This window comes from Mirounga leonina, unplaced genomic scaffold (genome assembly GCF_011800145.1).
Source record: "Mirounga leonina isolate KUSES-001 unplaced genomic scaffold, KU_Mleo_1.0 Mir_125, whole genome shotgun sequence".
Classification (NCBI taxonomy): domain Eukaryota; kingdom Metazoa; phylum Chordata; class Mammalia; order Carnivora; family Phocidae; genus Mirounga; species Mirounga leonina.
Window position 1 is genome coordinate 43,787,087 of NW_023270305.1, and position 12,714 is coordinate 43,799,800.

The following is a 12,714-nucleotide window of genomic DNA, read 5'->3' on the forward strand; positions in this document are numbered from 1 at the left end:
GGAAGACAAAAATCTTAGTTGAAAACAAGATCTCGAATGACTGACGCACATGTTCCATGCCTTCTAACAGCTTTCACTCTGAACGCCCGTAGAGGCAGCCACTGGGGATCACGATCTGTCTTCAGTTCACCAAGCACCATGCGCCGCCCAACAGGAAGCTTTGGGCTTGATTAAACTAACAGTATCCAGAGGACAGGAATCATGTTTGCTCTTCACTGATGTTCATCATTCGTGTCACACAACAAATGCAAAATGTCATATTATAACCAGAGCCAGGCTAGAAGTCACGAGGAGTAAGTAGGCCACCTTGTGTCTAATTGGCCTTCTTAGATCTCAGCCATCTTCATAACCTCTCAAGAACTCTTTCATAGGGGAAAAACTGCAAAATGTGCTGTTTACCTCTAAGTACCAAATCCAGTGAGGTAGTTCTCCCAGACCAGAATGGTACCATCTCCTAAATCCTACTGGGACTATCAGGAGAGGGTGTTAAGTGTCTGAGGTTACGGCCACAGAGAACACTTAGTTCCAGCACAAATGGCTGGGTAGGAATCATTACTCACTTGGACAGGAGAAACTGAGATCACAGTTACCTGGCAGAGCACGGCATTTAAGTATGCTAATGTTGGGGGGCATGGGGAGGGATAGCACACATGAATTATCTGCCAAACTGTATGGTGAGCAGATTGCAAACCACAGGCCAAGCACCTGGGCACGGGGCTTTAAATCCTAGACTACAGCCATTCCTGAGCTCTCTGGGATACCTGCTGGCAGGTGCACTGAGGATCTACACAGCAAGTGTGCTTGGTAACACGATCTAATTGGGGAGTGGGTAAAGTGCATTTATTCTCTTTTAGATGTGTTTTTCTTTAAAAAAAGGAAAAAAGCCTCCTTTCCGGCACCCAGTGTCCACTGGGCTTGGAGGGGTGGAGCCAGGGCCAGCCCCCTAGGAGAAGGTGTAGGAGTAGAAGGCAACGGCATTGGCAGAGTAGTCCATGGGGAGGAGGTGCCCGATGTGCCTGGCCCCGAGGCTGGCCCCACCCAGGGCAGAGGAGTGTCGCAGCTTCATCAGGGTGAAGCTGGAGAAGGAGTTCTGGGCCTGCAGCTCTCGGCCCTGGGTCAGCGCCAGAAGGAAACCTGAAGGGAAAGAGGGCAGAGGGCGGAGGTGAGAGTAGACCAGCACCCTGTGGTCGAGACCAGGAGAAGGTGGGACAAAGACAGGGAGGTAAAGGAGAGGCCCAAGCCCTGAGGCATTCCTGTGCAGGTCCTGCCAACTCCCTAACAGGAAGGGCACCGGGACATGAGCCCAGAAAGGGCTGTGGGGTACTGGAGCCTGCAGCCACCGGGGACCCAATGCCAGGACCTCCAAGGAAGCAGTGGGGCCCTCCAACTACTTTAGGATGGCTAATGATAGCACACAGCTACCTGAACCAACACTGCAAGGGCAAAGAAGACACCTTTTCTCCTTCTGGCTGCAACTGTGTTGACTAGAGATGTCACCACATGCAGGTGAGAAGCTCTCATTTCAACAGAGTTCTTTCTCCAATTTTTAAGAAGTGGTGCATAGCTAATAAATTCTTGAAAAAGAGTATCTTTTTAAGAGTTCAAGGAAGCTGAGTGAGACACAGTAAAAGGGTTCCCTGGCAGACTGAAGGCAGAGGGCTGTGGCCTGTCTAGGCCTCAGGGCCCAGGTCCCAAGTCTTCCCCGGGGCAGGCAGCTTTCCCGGGTACCCCCCCTCCACCGCCCACCCCAGGCTCACCTTCCCTCAGCAGCTCCCAGCTCTTCCACACAGAGCCCACACACAGGATGGGGAGGCCCATCTTCCCCTGGAACAAGACCTGGCGGAGAGCAGAAGTGGACACTGGGGGCGACCAAACCTCTCCAGCGCTGGAGTAGGTACTTTCTTAAGACCAGCCCACCCGATCCCTGTTACTCTCCCTCTAGCCAAGGTAGATTGAAGAAAAGGGAGAATCATAAAGCCAAGGGAGAGAACGGAAAGGAAAAAGGGTGAAGCAACAATACAGAGGAAGGAAAGAGAAGGGAGGAAGTGGACGGAAACATGTACAATGTTAAAGCAATTTACTCTATATAAATACAGGCTGCGGGCCAGCCACAGAGGCGAGGCACTGGACCCAAGAACTTTTCTGTGTTAGAGACTTTATACAGAGTTTTTCTCACACCCTAAGTTCATTTAAAACTGTGCCCCCTTTACAGAGTTTGATGGGAGAGTCTCATCCCTGAGGGGAAAGAGCCAAATCTGGCCCAGCAGCATCCAGGTTTCCTTTCCCACCTCGACTCACCGGGTCAATCTCAGGCAACACTGCCACCACGTGTCTGCCCAGCATCTCCCCAGCCTTCCTGAAGATAAACCGGGAGAGGGCATCTCCCTGCTGGGCACCTGTGGGGTGGGGGGAAGGTAGTTGGTGAGTACCTAGGGAGCTGCCTGTCCTCTGTTGCAGGGTAGAAACAGGAGGAGCACCTATAGCTAGGAAAGGTCCAAATTAGGAATGGATGCCCACCTCAAGCCCCCAAAGCGGTCTCTCATCCTTACTGCCCCACTCCCACCAGCTACTCCCGGCTGAGGAGGGATGTCCTGTGCCGAGGTGGCTCACTCCGGGCGCAGGAGAGCGGCCGTCCCCACTAGAGAAGCACAGTGGCATCTGGTCTGTACTCCAGCTTACACGGGGTGACCGAGTCTGTTCCTGAAGGTCTCCCAACTCTGGGAGCAGCTGGCGGGTGCTCCTGCCCCACCCCCCAACCAATAGTCTGCTGTCCGTCCGCCCCTCCCTAGCTCTGCTCTGAAAGGGCCTCAGTCCAGCAAGATCTAAGAGGGGCCTCCAAACGAAGGGAGTATGAACCTTATAGTGGAGAAACAGCACTGTGCAGACAAGCAAGCCCTACGGTTTAGCTTCTCCTGACCCCCAACCCACCATGCCGAACCTCTCTATGATCTCCTAGCTCTTCCGGTATCATTAGTTTGTTTTTTTATCTTTTTTAATTACAGATTTGCCCAAAGGACAATTGCTTCAGAAATTTCTCAGAAACAGACATATAGCCTGCACGAGCCACGGCAACTGTCAAGAAGAGAAACATAGATAATAGGAAGCAATTGTCAATACAACTCACATGTCCTTCTGGCCCCTGCCCAAGGCCTACCAGTCCCAAGGTACAAAGAACTGAAGTCACTTGGTCAAAGGGAAATTAGCTTCCAGTTCCCATATGAACCCCACTCCATCCCCCAATCAGGGAAGTCTTTGGGGGGAACAAAACCAAATAAAACCCTGCCCTCTCCCCCCGCCCCGCCGTACCTTCTGCAATTTTCTGGCAAAACCCAGCAAACTGGCATTTATCAAAGTCCCTATACAGGTGGGTGAGGATTCCTAGCCGATCGGGCACCTGAGAGACAGAAAGTGCACAGTTATCAGAAGCAAAGGAAAATGTGCAGTCTGCCCACCCAAGTTGATCTTCCTGATGTCTCTGTTTGAAAAGCTGGAATAATGTTTGTTTTTTTAAGTTCTAGAGAACACAAGGATTTGAGACTTCTCATTTGAGGGAAGTTCTTTATTTTCCCCACATGGATTCCATCACTCCTTACAGATTAGCTTGGATACACACAGCACAGAGCACAGATCTATATGCACCAAAGTGTGTTCTGCAGTTCTTTTTTTTTTAAAGATTTTATTTATTTATTTGAGAGAGAGAGAATGAGATACAGAGAGCATGAGAGGGAGGAGGGTCAGAGGGAGAAGCAGACTCCCTGCCAAGCAGGGAGCCCGATGCGGGACTCGATCCCGGGACTCCAGGATCATGACCTGAGCCGAAGGCAGTCGCTTAACCAACTGAGCCACCCAGGCGCCCCGTTCTGCAGTTCTTTGAGGTGCTCCTGAAAAGATTTCTTTGGCAAAAAGAATCTAAGGACTACTGCACATTGCGGCTCTCAGGGTCACAGTGTGAACTAGCAAATTAAAGGCCCTGTGTAAATTTATTTCAGAAATCTATTCATTTCTCCCAAACTCCTCTGACCATAGAAGTTCCTTCTCTCACCCTAACAAACGGCCTCTGCAGGAACTGAGGGATGGGCGCTTCCCCAGAGTACACACTAAAATGGGAGAAGGGAGGCTACAATGTGAGCACCTACAGCCATACAGTAAGCATGTTCCACACACGATCGCATTTAATCCTTGTAGTGACTTTGTGAGAATGACTAAAGGCTAAAAGAGGGTGTGGCAGACCTACTAGCGGGATTTAGAACCAATCTGTTGGGTCAGGGTAGCTTAACTGCACCTTCCACAGCAGCCGCTATCGAAAGTGATTTCTCTTCCTGGTCCCTCCCGCTTCCTCACCTTGGCCCTGGCCAGAGTTTCTCTGTAATCAATTAATCCCCGAACCTTGAAAATACAGGTCCTACCTTCCAGCATCTCTAATCTCCTTCCTTGAGCCCGTCCCCAGCTCATGTCAGTGGCTCCCATGCAGAGAGGTCTATCGAATAGACTTATCTTCCTTCTCCTCTCCCCTTTTACCTCGGGTTCAGCTAAAAACAGCTGCTTCCTAGTCCACTACAAATAAGCATGGCCCAGACAGAGGACAACCCTGGGTAGGAGGTTATACCTCCCCCAAGAACTCTCCCTGCCCACCTCTTTTTTTTTTTTTTTAATTAAAAGATTTTATTTATTTCAGACAGAGAGAGAGAGAGCACGAGTGGGGGAAAGGGGCAGAGAGAGAAGCAGGCTTCCCGCGGAGCAGGGAGCCCGATGCAGGGGCTCGATCCCAGGACCCTGGGATCATGAGCTGAGCCAAAGGCAGACACTTAACAACTGAGCCACCCAGGCGCCCACCGTCCCCACCTCTGTCACAGGCTCTCCTCCCTGACCCATGCAGGCCAGAAGCAGCTCATTGACACACCTGTTCAACCTTCCCCTGCTGTCTCTGAGTACACCACCTCCTGATCTCACCCCGCACTTCTCACTCCAGCCTGAAATGGCATCCACCTTCATCTCCCAGCAGGGCCTAGCTGCCCAAGAATGAATTCTAGCTAACCACCTGTCCCCAGCCTGCCCACTCCTCACGCCTGACATCCTCTTGGTATGTATCACCCCCATCATTACGAATCCTATCCTCACCTGGAACTTCTCCATCCTCCAGCTCTGACCCACATTCACCCTGCCTTCCCTTCGGCTCACCCAGTTCTTCTCCTACATTCACTGCTGCTCAGTATCCCACTGCCCCATCCCAGGTGGGCATGTTTACCAGAGGCAGGGGAAGTACCTGGAAGTAGCTGAACATCGCCTGTTTGATGTAGCCAATGTCATGAGGAGCCGCCTCTAGGTTGTCAATAGAGTCGAACACTGTTTTCACTGCTCGGTGTGCGATCCAGTAGGCTGTGGAGGGCAGAGGGGGCTAAGAAGATGGGGTAGTCTCCCTGAGTTCACAGGTTAATGACCAGCTTCGGTATTACAGCAAATTAGGTGCCCCGATTTCGACTGTATCTGACAACCCACAGAGGGAAAGCTAGGGGGGAGACAAGAGGTGAGGCTGGGTCACGCCAGCTCCTACCTACAAATAAAGACAAGGTCAGTCAGCTGTGACAAAGACCACTGTGGTCACTGCCATGAGCTGGCCCCCAAGGCCCCTATGAAAAGGTGTACCTGCTACCTATAAAGAGGTCACGCAGGAGGAGTTTCTATACCCTTTCCTATTAGCAGACTGGCATCTACGGCCGTAACCTTCACAGTGTCAATTCCTCCCCAAGGACTCCAAAAGTCAACACAGGTGGGCAACAACTATTACGCTGAGGCGTGAGTCTGAAGCTGGATCCGAATCACTGCTGCAGAGACCAAGGGCAGCCACTAGTCCGTCATCTGCACCCTGTGTTCTCTAAGCCATTATCCTGGACGCAGAGCAACTTTTCAGGAGCTGTCCCAGAGAGCCCCAAGGGGTTGGTGGCCAAGGGCAGCGGAGAGGAAGATGGGGAGCGGCAGGAAGGGAAGGGTCCAGGGCCCTAAGCCTCAGAGCCAGGCCCAGCTGCCATGAACTCACCTGAGCCCTCGTCCCCCATCATGTGGCCCCAGCCGCCACAGCCGCTCTCAGAGCCGTCGGGGTTGATGAGCCTGCAGTTGGAACCTGTCCCAGAGATGAGCACGATCCCACCTGGGGAAAGGGCACAGAGGCTCAGTGTGGCCAAGGCCCTGCACGGAGCACACAGCTTCTGACTGAGTAAAGAGGATGGAAACCAGCCCCGGGATCACCACCCCATCTTGTAGAGAAAACTGAGCCCAGCTAGTTTCCCGCCTGAAAGTGGAGGGCCTGCGTCTCAAAGAAGCTCCAATCTACACAGAGCCCTTCTCTAGGAGACGAAGAGGAACACAAGCCTGCCTCCTTGCCCACCTAAGTGACTACCTGCCTTACTGCGTACCTATTATGAGCCAGGGATTGTGCTAGACCCTGTTCACACAGTGATACTCATTCAACATCCTAAACCACCTTTGTGACTATGACTGCCTCCATTTTATAGAGGAGAGAATTGAAACTCAAGAGTTCCATAACTTCTCCAAGACGGTACTGCTGACAAAATAGGAGCGGAGATTCAAATGCCAATCTCAGGATACGAAGGCCTTTTCCACTAGCACAGAGCTCTACCCGTCTTCTTCTTAGCCCTCAACTGCTCTCCCAGGCAGCCTCCTCACTGCATGGCCTCTGGAGTGGAGGCTCAGGTCTGACCGAGATACCGTTCTGCCCTCGCACCTTCTGTCTGGTCCTTGCTCTGGCAGGGACTTAAGCCAATAAAAAGAGCAGGGAGAAGGGGGCGGGGTATGCTGGAGGCTGCCTTCCAGATATTTCGAGACAAGTTCTGCCAGCTGTAACTAAAGGGCTTTCCCAAGAAAACCAGTTCTCAACCACACCCCGCCCTCCTCCTCCTCACCATCCTGTGTTGCTGTGGCGATGGAGCCCACGGCGTCGGTGGTGATTAAGTAGCTTTCACTCAGGTGGGGAAATCGGTCCCTCAGCAACTCCGTCAGGATCCTCAGTGTGTCCTCCTGCACCCCACCGCTCAGGGACAGGCCCTAGGCCGCGTGGGATGTGAGCGAGTGGGCAGGGCCCCAGACCCAGCTCCTTTCCCAGCCCTTCCCTCCACATCTGGGCATAGCCTGCTTATCCAGCCCCAGTCCTCCTTCCGCGCCACCCAATGACCCACCAGGAGGCTGCTGGCTGCGAGAAGAACCTGGTCTGGGAATGAACCCAGAGAGGGGATTCAATAATGCCAGGTTTGGAGGGTGGGAGGGTCAGCAGTGCCCTCAACGGAAAAGTCAGGCAGAAGAGCAAGCGGAGGAGGTGGGCTTGGTGTGGAATACAGGGGGCTTCCCTGTGCCTGCAGAACCTCTCACTGAGGCTACGGCCAGGGGTAGTCGGAGCTACAGCAGCTTGAGAGAAACGTCTGAGCAGAGACTCACAGCTGACGTTTAACAAGTGCTTATAGGTCAGGCTCTACGCTACGCACTTTGGGATGTACCACGTCATTATTCTTTCCCAACAATTGAGGTAGCTACCGTTACTTGCATTTCCCAAATGAGACAGAGGCTTAGAGGAGTTAAGTAGCCTGCTAAGGGTCTCGCAGATGTTGAGTGACAAAACTGGGATTCAAACCAGGGTCTCAAGGGCTCTCCAAAGCCCTGGGCTCTTCCCATCCTTGTGGCTTGTAGGTGACAACTGAAGCCATTAGAATCGGTGAGAATACATGTTTCTAGACCAGAGACTAAGCCCCCAAGGCCTTTCACTCTGCAGTCATCAGACTCCTCTAGTCAAAATGGCTGTCTGTGTTTCTGCGCCTTAATTCCCAGGCTCTACCCCAGACTCACCAAGCTTCGTAGAGGGATCAGAGGATCCACCCCTGCTTCCAGTTTGGCCCTGTTCACCATCTCGTTGATCCTCTCCACACACTTGTCTGTCCCGATTAGCTGGCCCCAATCAAGGGAAGGAGGAATTACACAGGCTTGCATGACCTGTGTTGCCCCAAAAGGCTGCTATACTCGGACCCAGCCACCATCTTAATGGGAGTTACAGAGAATAAAACCACAACCAAACCCACTGGTCCCTCAGTGGGGTCTTTACCCAGTGGTTTGTGCTGAGTCCATCTGCTTCTGCCAGGATCTGCCCATCCTCTGAGAGTAAAAGGACCTTGGACCGTGAGCCTCCCCTACAGAACACAAGGGGGCACTCAGCCTTGCTCAGACAAACCTGCAGGGACAGCTAAGCTTGTGCAGTCCTTGTCACAAGCAGAGCCCAGGGCCATGGTGACAGCTCTGGCAAACCCAATTCCCATTCCCAAGCCCACTTCTGCGGTCTGGTTTGATGTGCTACCGGACTGAAATGTTGCTACTGCTCAGCTTCCCTCGGGGATGTCCTACTTACCTTGCAAGACCCTACTTCTCTATCACCTAGCCCTTGAAACCCCTGACGCATGGCCTACCGCCACAGCTCCATTAGTTAAACCACATCAGTGCCCCCACAACTCGGAAAGATTCTGGTAAGAGTGTTTGTTTTTCTGTCTGCCTCTCACTGCACTACAAGCTCCCGATCCTTTATCCATCCTCATGCCTGGCACGGGCCAACACGCAGTAAATGTGACTAAAGGGAGTGGCACATGTCTCTGCTTCTTTCACAATAGCTAAAGGCTGCCTTTCAAGATCCAGCTCCAGCTACCAAGTTCTTCAAGACACCCTTGGGAGAAACACTGACCAGAGGGCAGACAGAGTTTATACCTACTTAAGCAACCAAATGGTGAAATGCTTATTAGTGGGGGAAATGGTAGTTTGGAGGGAGGTCTGTGGTGTGTGATGTATGTTTCTTCATTGATCAGAACTCTTGGGAATATCAAAAGAGGACACTAAAGACCTGCTGATCAAACTCAAAGATGACAAGACGTTTCAAGGGGTAGTTAATGCACGAGGCAACAGATTCAATGTCCGTAAGCATCTCGACAACCTAGAAAAATAGGTCATATCTTACACATGAATATAACAGGGATGAGCGCAAGCTCCTGTACTGATTTTTAAAAAGTGCAATAGACACAGGATGGGGGAGATCAACCTTAACAAAAGAAAAAAGACATGGGGGTCTGTGAGTCAGCGCAGCACACAAGTAATCCCAATCTCAGATTCAAAAGTAAGTGCCTGGGCTGTGACAAAAGCCACCCTCTCTTATGGCCAGATGTGACAGAGAATGACAGAGGGTTCGATCTGGAATGCTGACAAGAACGGGGGTGTCCAGGCATCAGCACAGGCTAGCACTTTGGCTGGCAGCTATTCTAGCTACCAGATCCTCTCTGGCAAAGGTCTTTGTCCCCGGCTTCCACCACACTCCCACTCCCCACCCCGAGTCCAGCAACTTCACACCCGACACCTGTTCAGCTGAACTCTCTCCGGGATCCGGAATGAGGAAGAGGAGCTTCTTGATCTAGCGGGGGACGGTGGAGTGGGTCGTTCGTGGGAGAGAGGGGTGTGGTTCCGCCGTGAAACATAAAAGACCCCCCGCCCCGGGTGTGGCCGTGCACACGCAGAGTCCCCGCAAGCGCTAGGGCACTGCCGCGCGTGCACACACCCCTCCTCCGCAAGACCCTGCAGCTCAGAAGCCCAAAGCGGCCGGCCCCTAAGGTGGGAGGTCACCAGCCTGCCAGCCTGGCCATAGGCTTCCTTGCTTTCGCCCTCCTGCCGCTTCCAAGCCGCCCCTCCCTGGTTCCCTCCGCTGAGCCACACTCACCCCTCCACACCCCCGTACAGTGCGGCCATGGCCGTGCTGCCGCCGCCGCCGCAGATCCCGCAGTTTCCTCTTCTCCCGCCCGCTCGGCACCGCCCCCCCGGTCACGTGAACGCCCGCGCCGTCCAGCTGACTCGCGACAGCGTGTGCGCGGGGCGGGGCGCCGCTAGCCCCAGGCCCGGGCTGGGCGAGACTCCCGGGCTGGGCGAGCGCGGTCCTCAGCGGCTCCTGCGGACTCCGGCCGGACGCCTATCCGCCTCCTGGACCCTTCCTCCGGAGATGGATACCGGAGCCCAAGCGGAGCAGCCAGAAACAGGTGTCGGCTCCCACCCACTGGACAATTTCCTGCCCTGCCCACACCCCCCAGCGCCCGGAAGTGGCTGACAGCTCCGCCCCCCGCGTGCGCACTGCTTATGAGCCACGTAGACTGAGGGTGACCGGCGCGGAGAGGCGGCCCCGGGCGGTTCGGTGCAAGGGTATTGGGGGGGCACCTCAAAAATGAGGCTGTGCCGGCCGCCTGGGCGGCTCCATAGGTTAAGCGTCTGCCTTCGCCTCAGGTCATGCTCCCCGGGTTCCTTGCTCGGTGGGGAGCTAGCTTCTCCCTCTCCCTCCCGCTTCTCCTGCTTGTGCTCTGTCAAATAAAATCTTTTTAAAAAATTAGACTGCCCAACCCAGCAGCTGCCTGGCCATAGCAAAAGTCATACTTCTGTGTACACAAACACACGCAGACTTCGCGCTGCACTTGTGCCGAGTATGGGTAATCAGCAGTAACTAGAATTGGGCAGGGAAAGGAGAAAAGCCCTGGAGGCTGTCCTTGCAACCAGAGAAGGGGGCGGTCAGCTTTTAGCACCCGCTCAGTTCAATTCTTTGTGCGGGGTATCCGCGGGGACATAGACTAGAAACCTTTTGTTGCCCTCCAGCCACCATTCCCACTCTGCTTACTTCCATGGGATTGGGAAAAGGGAAAGGGAGCGAGAAGGGGGTAAATACTAGCCACGGTCCGGAACCAGGCGGGGGCTCCTGTGAGCCTCCGTGGGTTGCTCCAGGCTGTTCCGGGCCCACGGTGGGGCAGCTTGTCAGGCCAGGAGTGAGGTCAGCTGCCCTTGGCATCTCTTCAGGAACTTCAGCCTTAGGGACGAGTCCTTCACAGGGCAGTTCTCAAACTGGCCTGGTCCCTGCTCTGCCCGCTCCCCATCCCTGGAGGTACCTTCTGTCTTACTTTAGAGACACCCTGCACTAGTACCTTCTTTCCCTGATAGCCAGTTGGGTCTGGTTATGTTTTGGTGTGAACCTTTGGCATATATGTGCTCTTTTAGACTGGAAGAGAGGAGTCTTTATCACATGACTTACTTATTTGGGACGCTGAAACACTACAATGTAACCCTCAGGAGTAGTTGAAAAGTAAATCACTACAGTCATAGAAAATATCAGAGAGAGAGGCAGGATTTTTTTTTTTTTAATGCCCACCTGTGTCATTTACATCTGCAAAACATCTGAGCTGGAAGGCGCTTAATCCAACACACGTTTTTAGAATAATGGAACTCATAAATTCTGGTGGGCTTAAACTGGGCAGGATTTTTAGAGAGACGATTGTAGGTGGATTTTGAAAGGACTGTGCCTTTTTGCACACTAGGGCAGTGAGCCCTGGGACCTGTATGTATGATAGGTTCCCTTTGTACTGCTTGTTTAGAAAAGGAAGCAAAAGAGAAAGTGCCCAGATTCAAAGACAAGGACTGAGTGCACCATTTACTAGCTTTACTAGCCGAGGACCTTGGGTGAATTATACACAGTCGCTGCTGTGGCTGCTTCTCATCTACAAAATGGAAACGATAAACGTCCACCTACCCAGACTAACACAAGATTTAAATATCATAAGAATTTTGGAAACCTTAAAGTACTACACAGATGGTAACTAATTTTTACTTACATTACTAAAGACCGTGTGCTCTCCAGCACAGTAGCCACATGGGACTACTAAACACTTGAAATGTGGCTAGCACACTTGAGATTGTAAAATACAGGATTGCAAAATAAGGTAACAGAGCAGCCTTGAAAACTCCCTGAATGGACAAAATCAGTCTAGTCATACACACAAGGCTTAATTTAGCTTCTTTTGCAAGACTAACGACCTGGGTTATTTGCCGCTTAGGCCTCTAGAAATCATAAGCACAACTTGAACTGCTTCCCAAGGTTCATTAGAGGTAACCACTGACCAATTCCCTATCATTTAAGAAAATTTTAAATCTGTAACTGTACAGGCTGCTTTTAGGCAAACGGGCTTGAGCAATGGTATGAAGAAAGGGCCCATAGCAACCACTTGGCTGAATACAGACAGGCTGACCATAGGCCCTAACTGACCAATGAGCTACTTAAAACCAGGCACAGTTACCAAAAAGGGGAGAATTCCATATGTTGCTATACCTCTTCACCTTCCCTCTTTAAAAACAGCCCCAACTCACTGCCTCATTGCAGACAGCCTCTCCTCTGCTGTCCTGCCACCTCTCCCTTGCGGTGTATTCAATATCTGCCACGGGTGAATTCCTTCACGTCCCTCCCAACCAGCTTCCACCGGATCCTCGCCCGCCATCTGATTGAGAGATACCCCATTTAGACACCACAATAACCAATCGCAGTAAAGAATAAACAGTCACGGTCTTGTCACTAAATAAGCTGTTTTATAACGATATTATCTCTGAGCCTCATTCCATGTTTTGGCTTGAGTGCTCCTGATTTGCAAACCGTCCTTTTCGTGTGCGCGCAGTAAACTTGTATTAATTACTACTTCAGTGATTCATTGGTTTTACTTCTGTTATTTCTGAACTGTTAACAGTGCTGTCCATTATAGTTCTCTAAAGCTCTTCCGTGTACTTTTATCTTGTTTGATTATTTTTTTAAAGATTTCATTTATTTATTTTTGAAAGGGGTGGGAGGGGCAGAGGGAGAGAGAGAATCCCAAGCCAACTCCC

The 12,714-nt window shown here is 52.1% G+C and overlaps 1 protein-coding gene across 4 annotated transcripts; it reads right to left on the reverse strand.

Moving 5' to 3' along the window:
• Positions 1 to 231: 231 nt before the first annotated feature.
• NAGK (N-acetylglucosamine kinase) lies at positions 232 to 10,062 on the reverse strand. Of its 4 annotated transcripts, none has more exons than XM_035001341.1 (10): positions 9,752 to 10,062; positions 8,105 to 8,189; positions 7,852 to 7,950; positions 6,918 to 7,059; positions 6,035 to 6,145; positions 5,264 to 5,376; positions 3,307 to 3,394; positions 2,299 to 2,396; positions 1,758 to 1,836; positions 232 to 1,134 (listed from the first exon to the last, which is right to left on the reverse strand). In XM_035001341.1, the coding sequence occupies exons 1-10, from the start codon at positions 9,778 to 9,780 to the stop codon at positions 944 to 946; spliced, it is 1,035 nt and encodes a 344-aa protein (XP_034857232.1). In that variant the 5' UTR covers positions 9,781 to 10,062; the 3' UTR covers positions 232 to 943. The 4 variants fall into 4 exon arrangements, with proteins under 4 accessions (XP_034857232.1, XP_034857233.1, XP_034857235.1 ...); XM_035001342.1 differs by lacking the exon at positions 9,752 to 10,062 and adding an exon at positions 9,395 to 9,715; XM_035001344.1 differs by lacking the exons at positions 8,105 to 8,189; positions 9,752 to 10,062 and adding an exon at positions 9,395 to 9,715.
• Between the last annotated feature and the right edge of the window lie 2,652 nt (positions 10,063 to 12,714).

What these genes read in the sequence shown, in the direction of transcription:
- NAGK (XM_035001341.1), bottom strand. Translation starts at nt 9,780, where the DNA reads ATGGCCGCACTGTACGGGGGTGTGGAGGG. An exon ending in GACTCAGCACAAACCACTGG is followed by an intron (nt 7,951 to 8,104) that starts GTAAAGACCCCA and finishes GATTGGGGCCAG; the next exon opens with CTAATCGGGACAGACAAGTG. An exon ending in CGATGTTCAGCTACTTCCAG is followed by an intron (nt 3,395 to 5,263) that starts GTACTTCCCCTG and finishes TCTGTCTCTCAG; the next exon opens with GTGCCCGATCGGCTAGGAAT.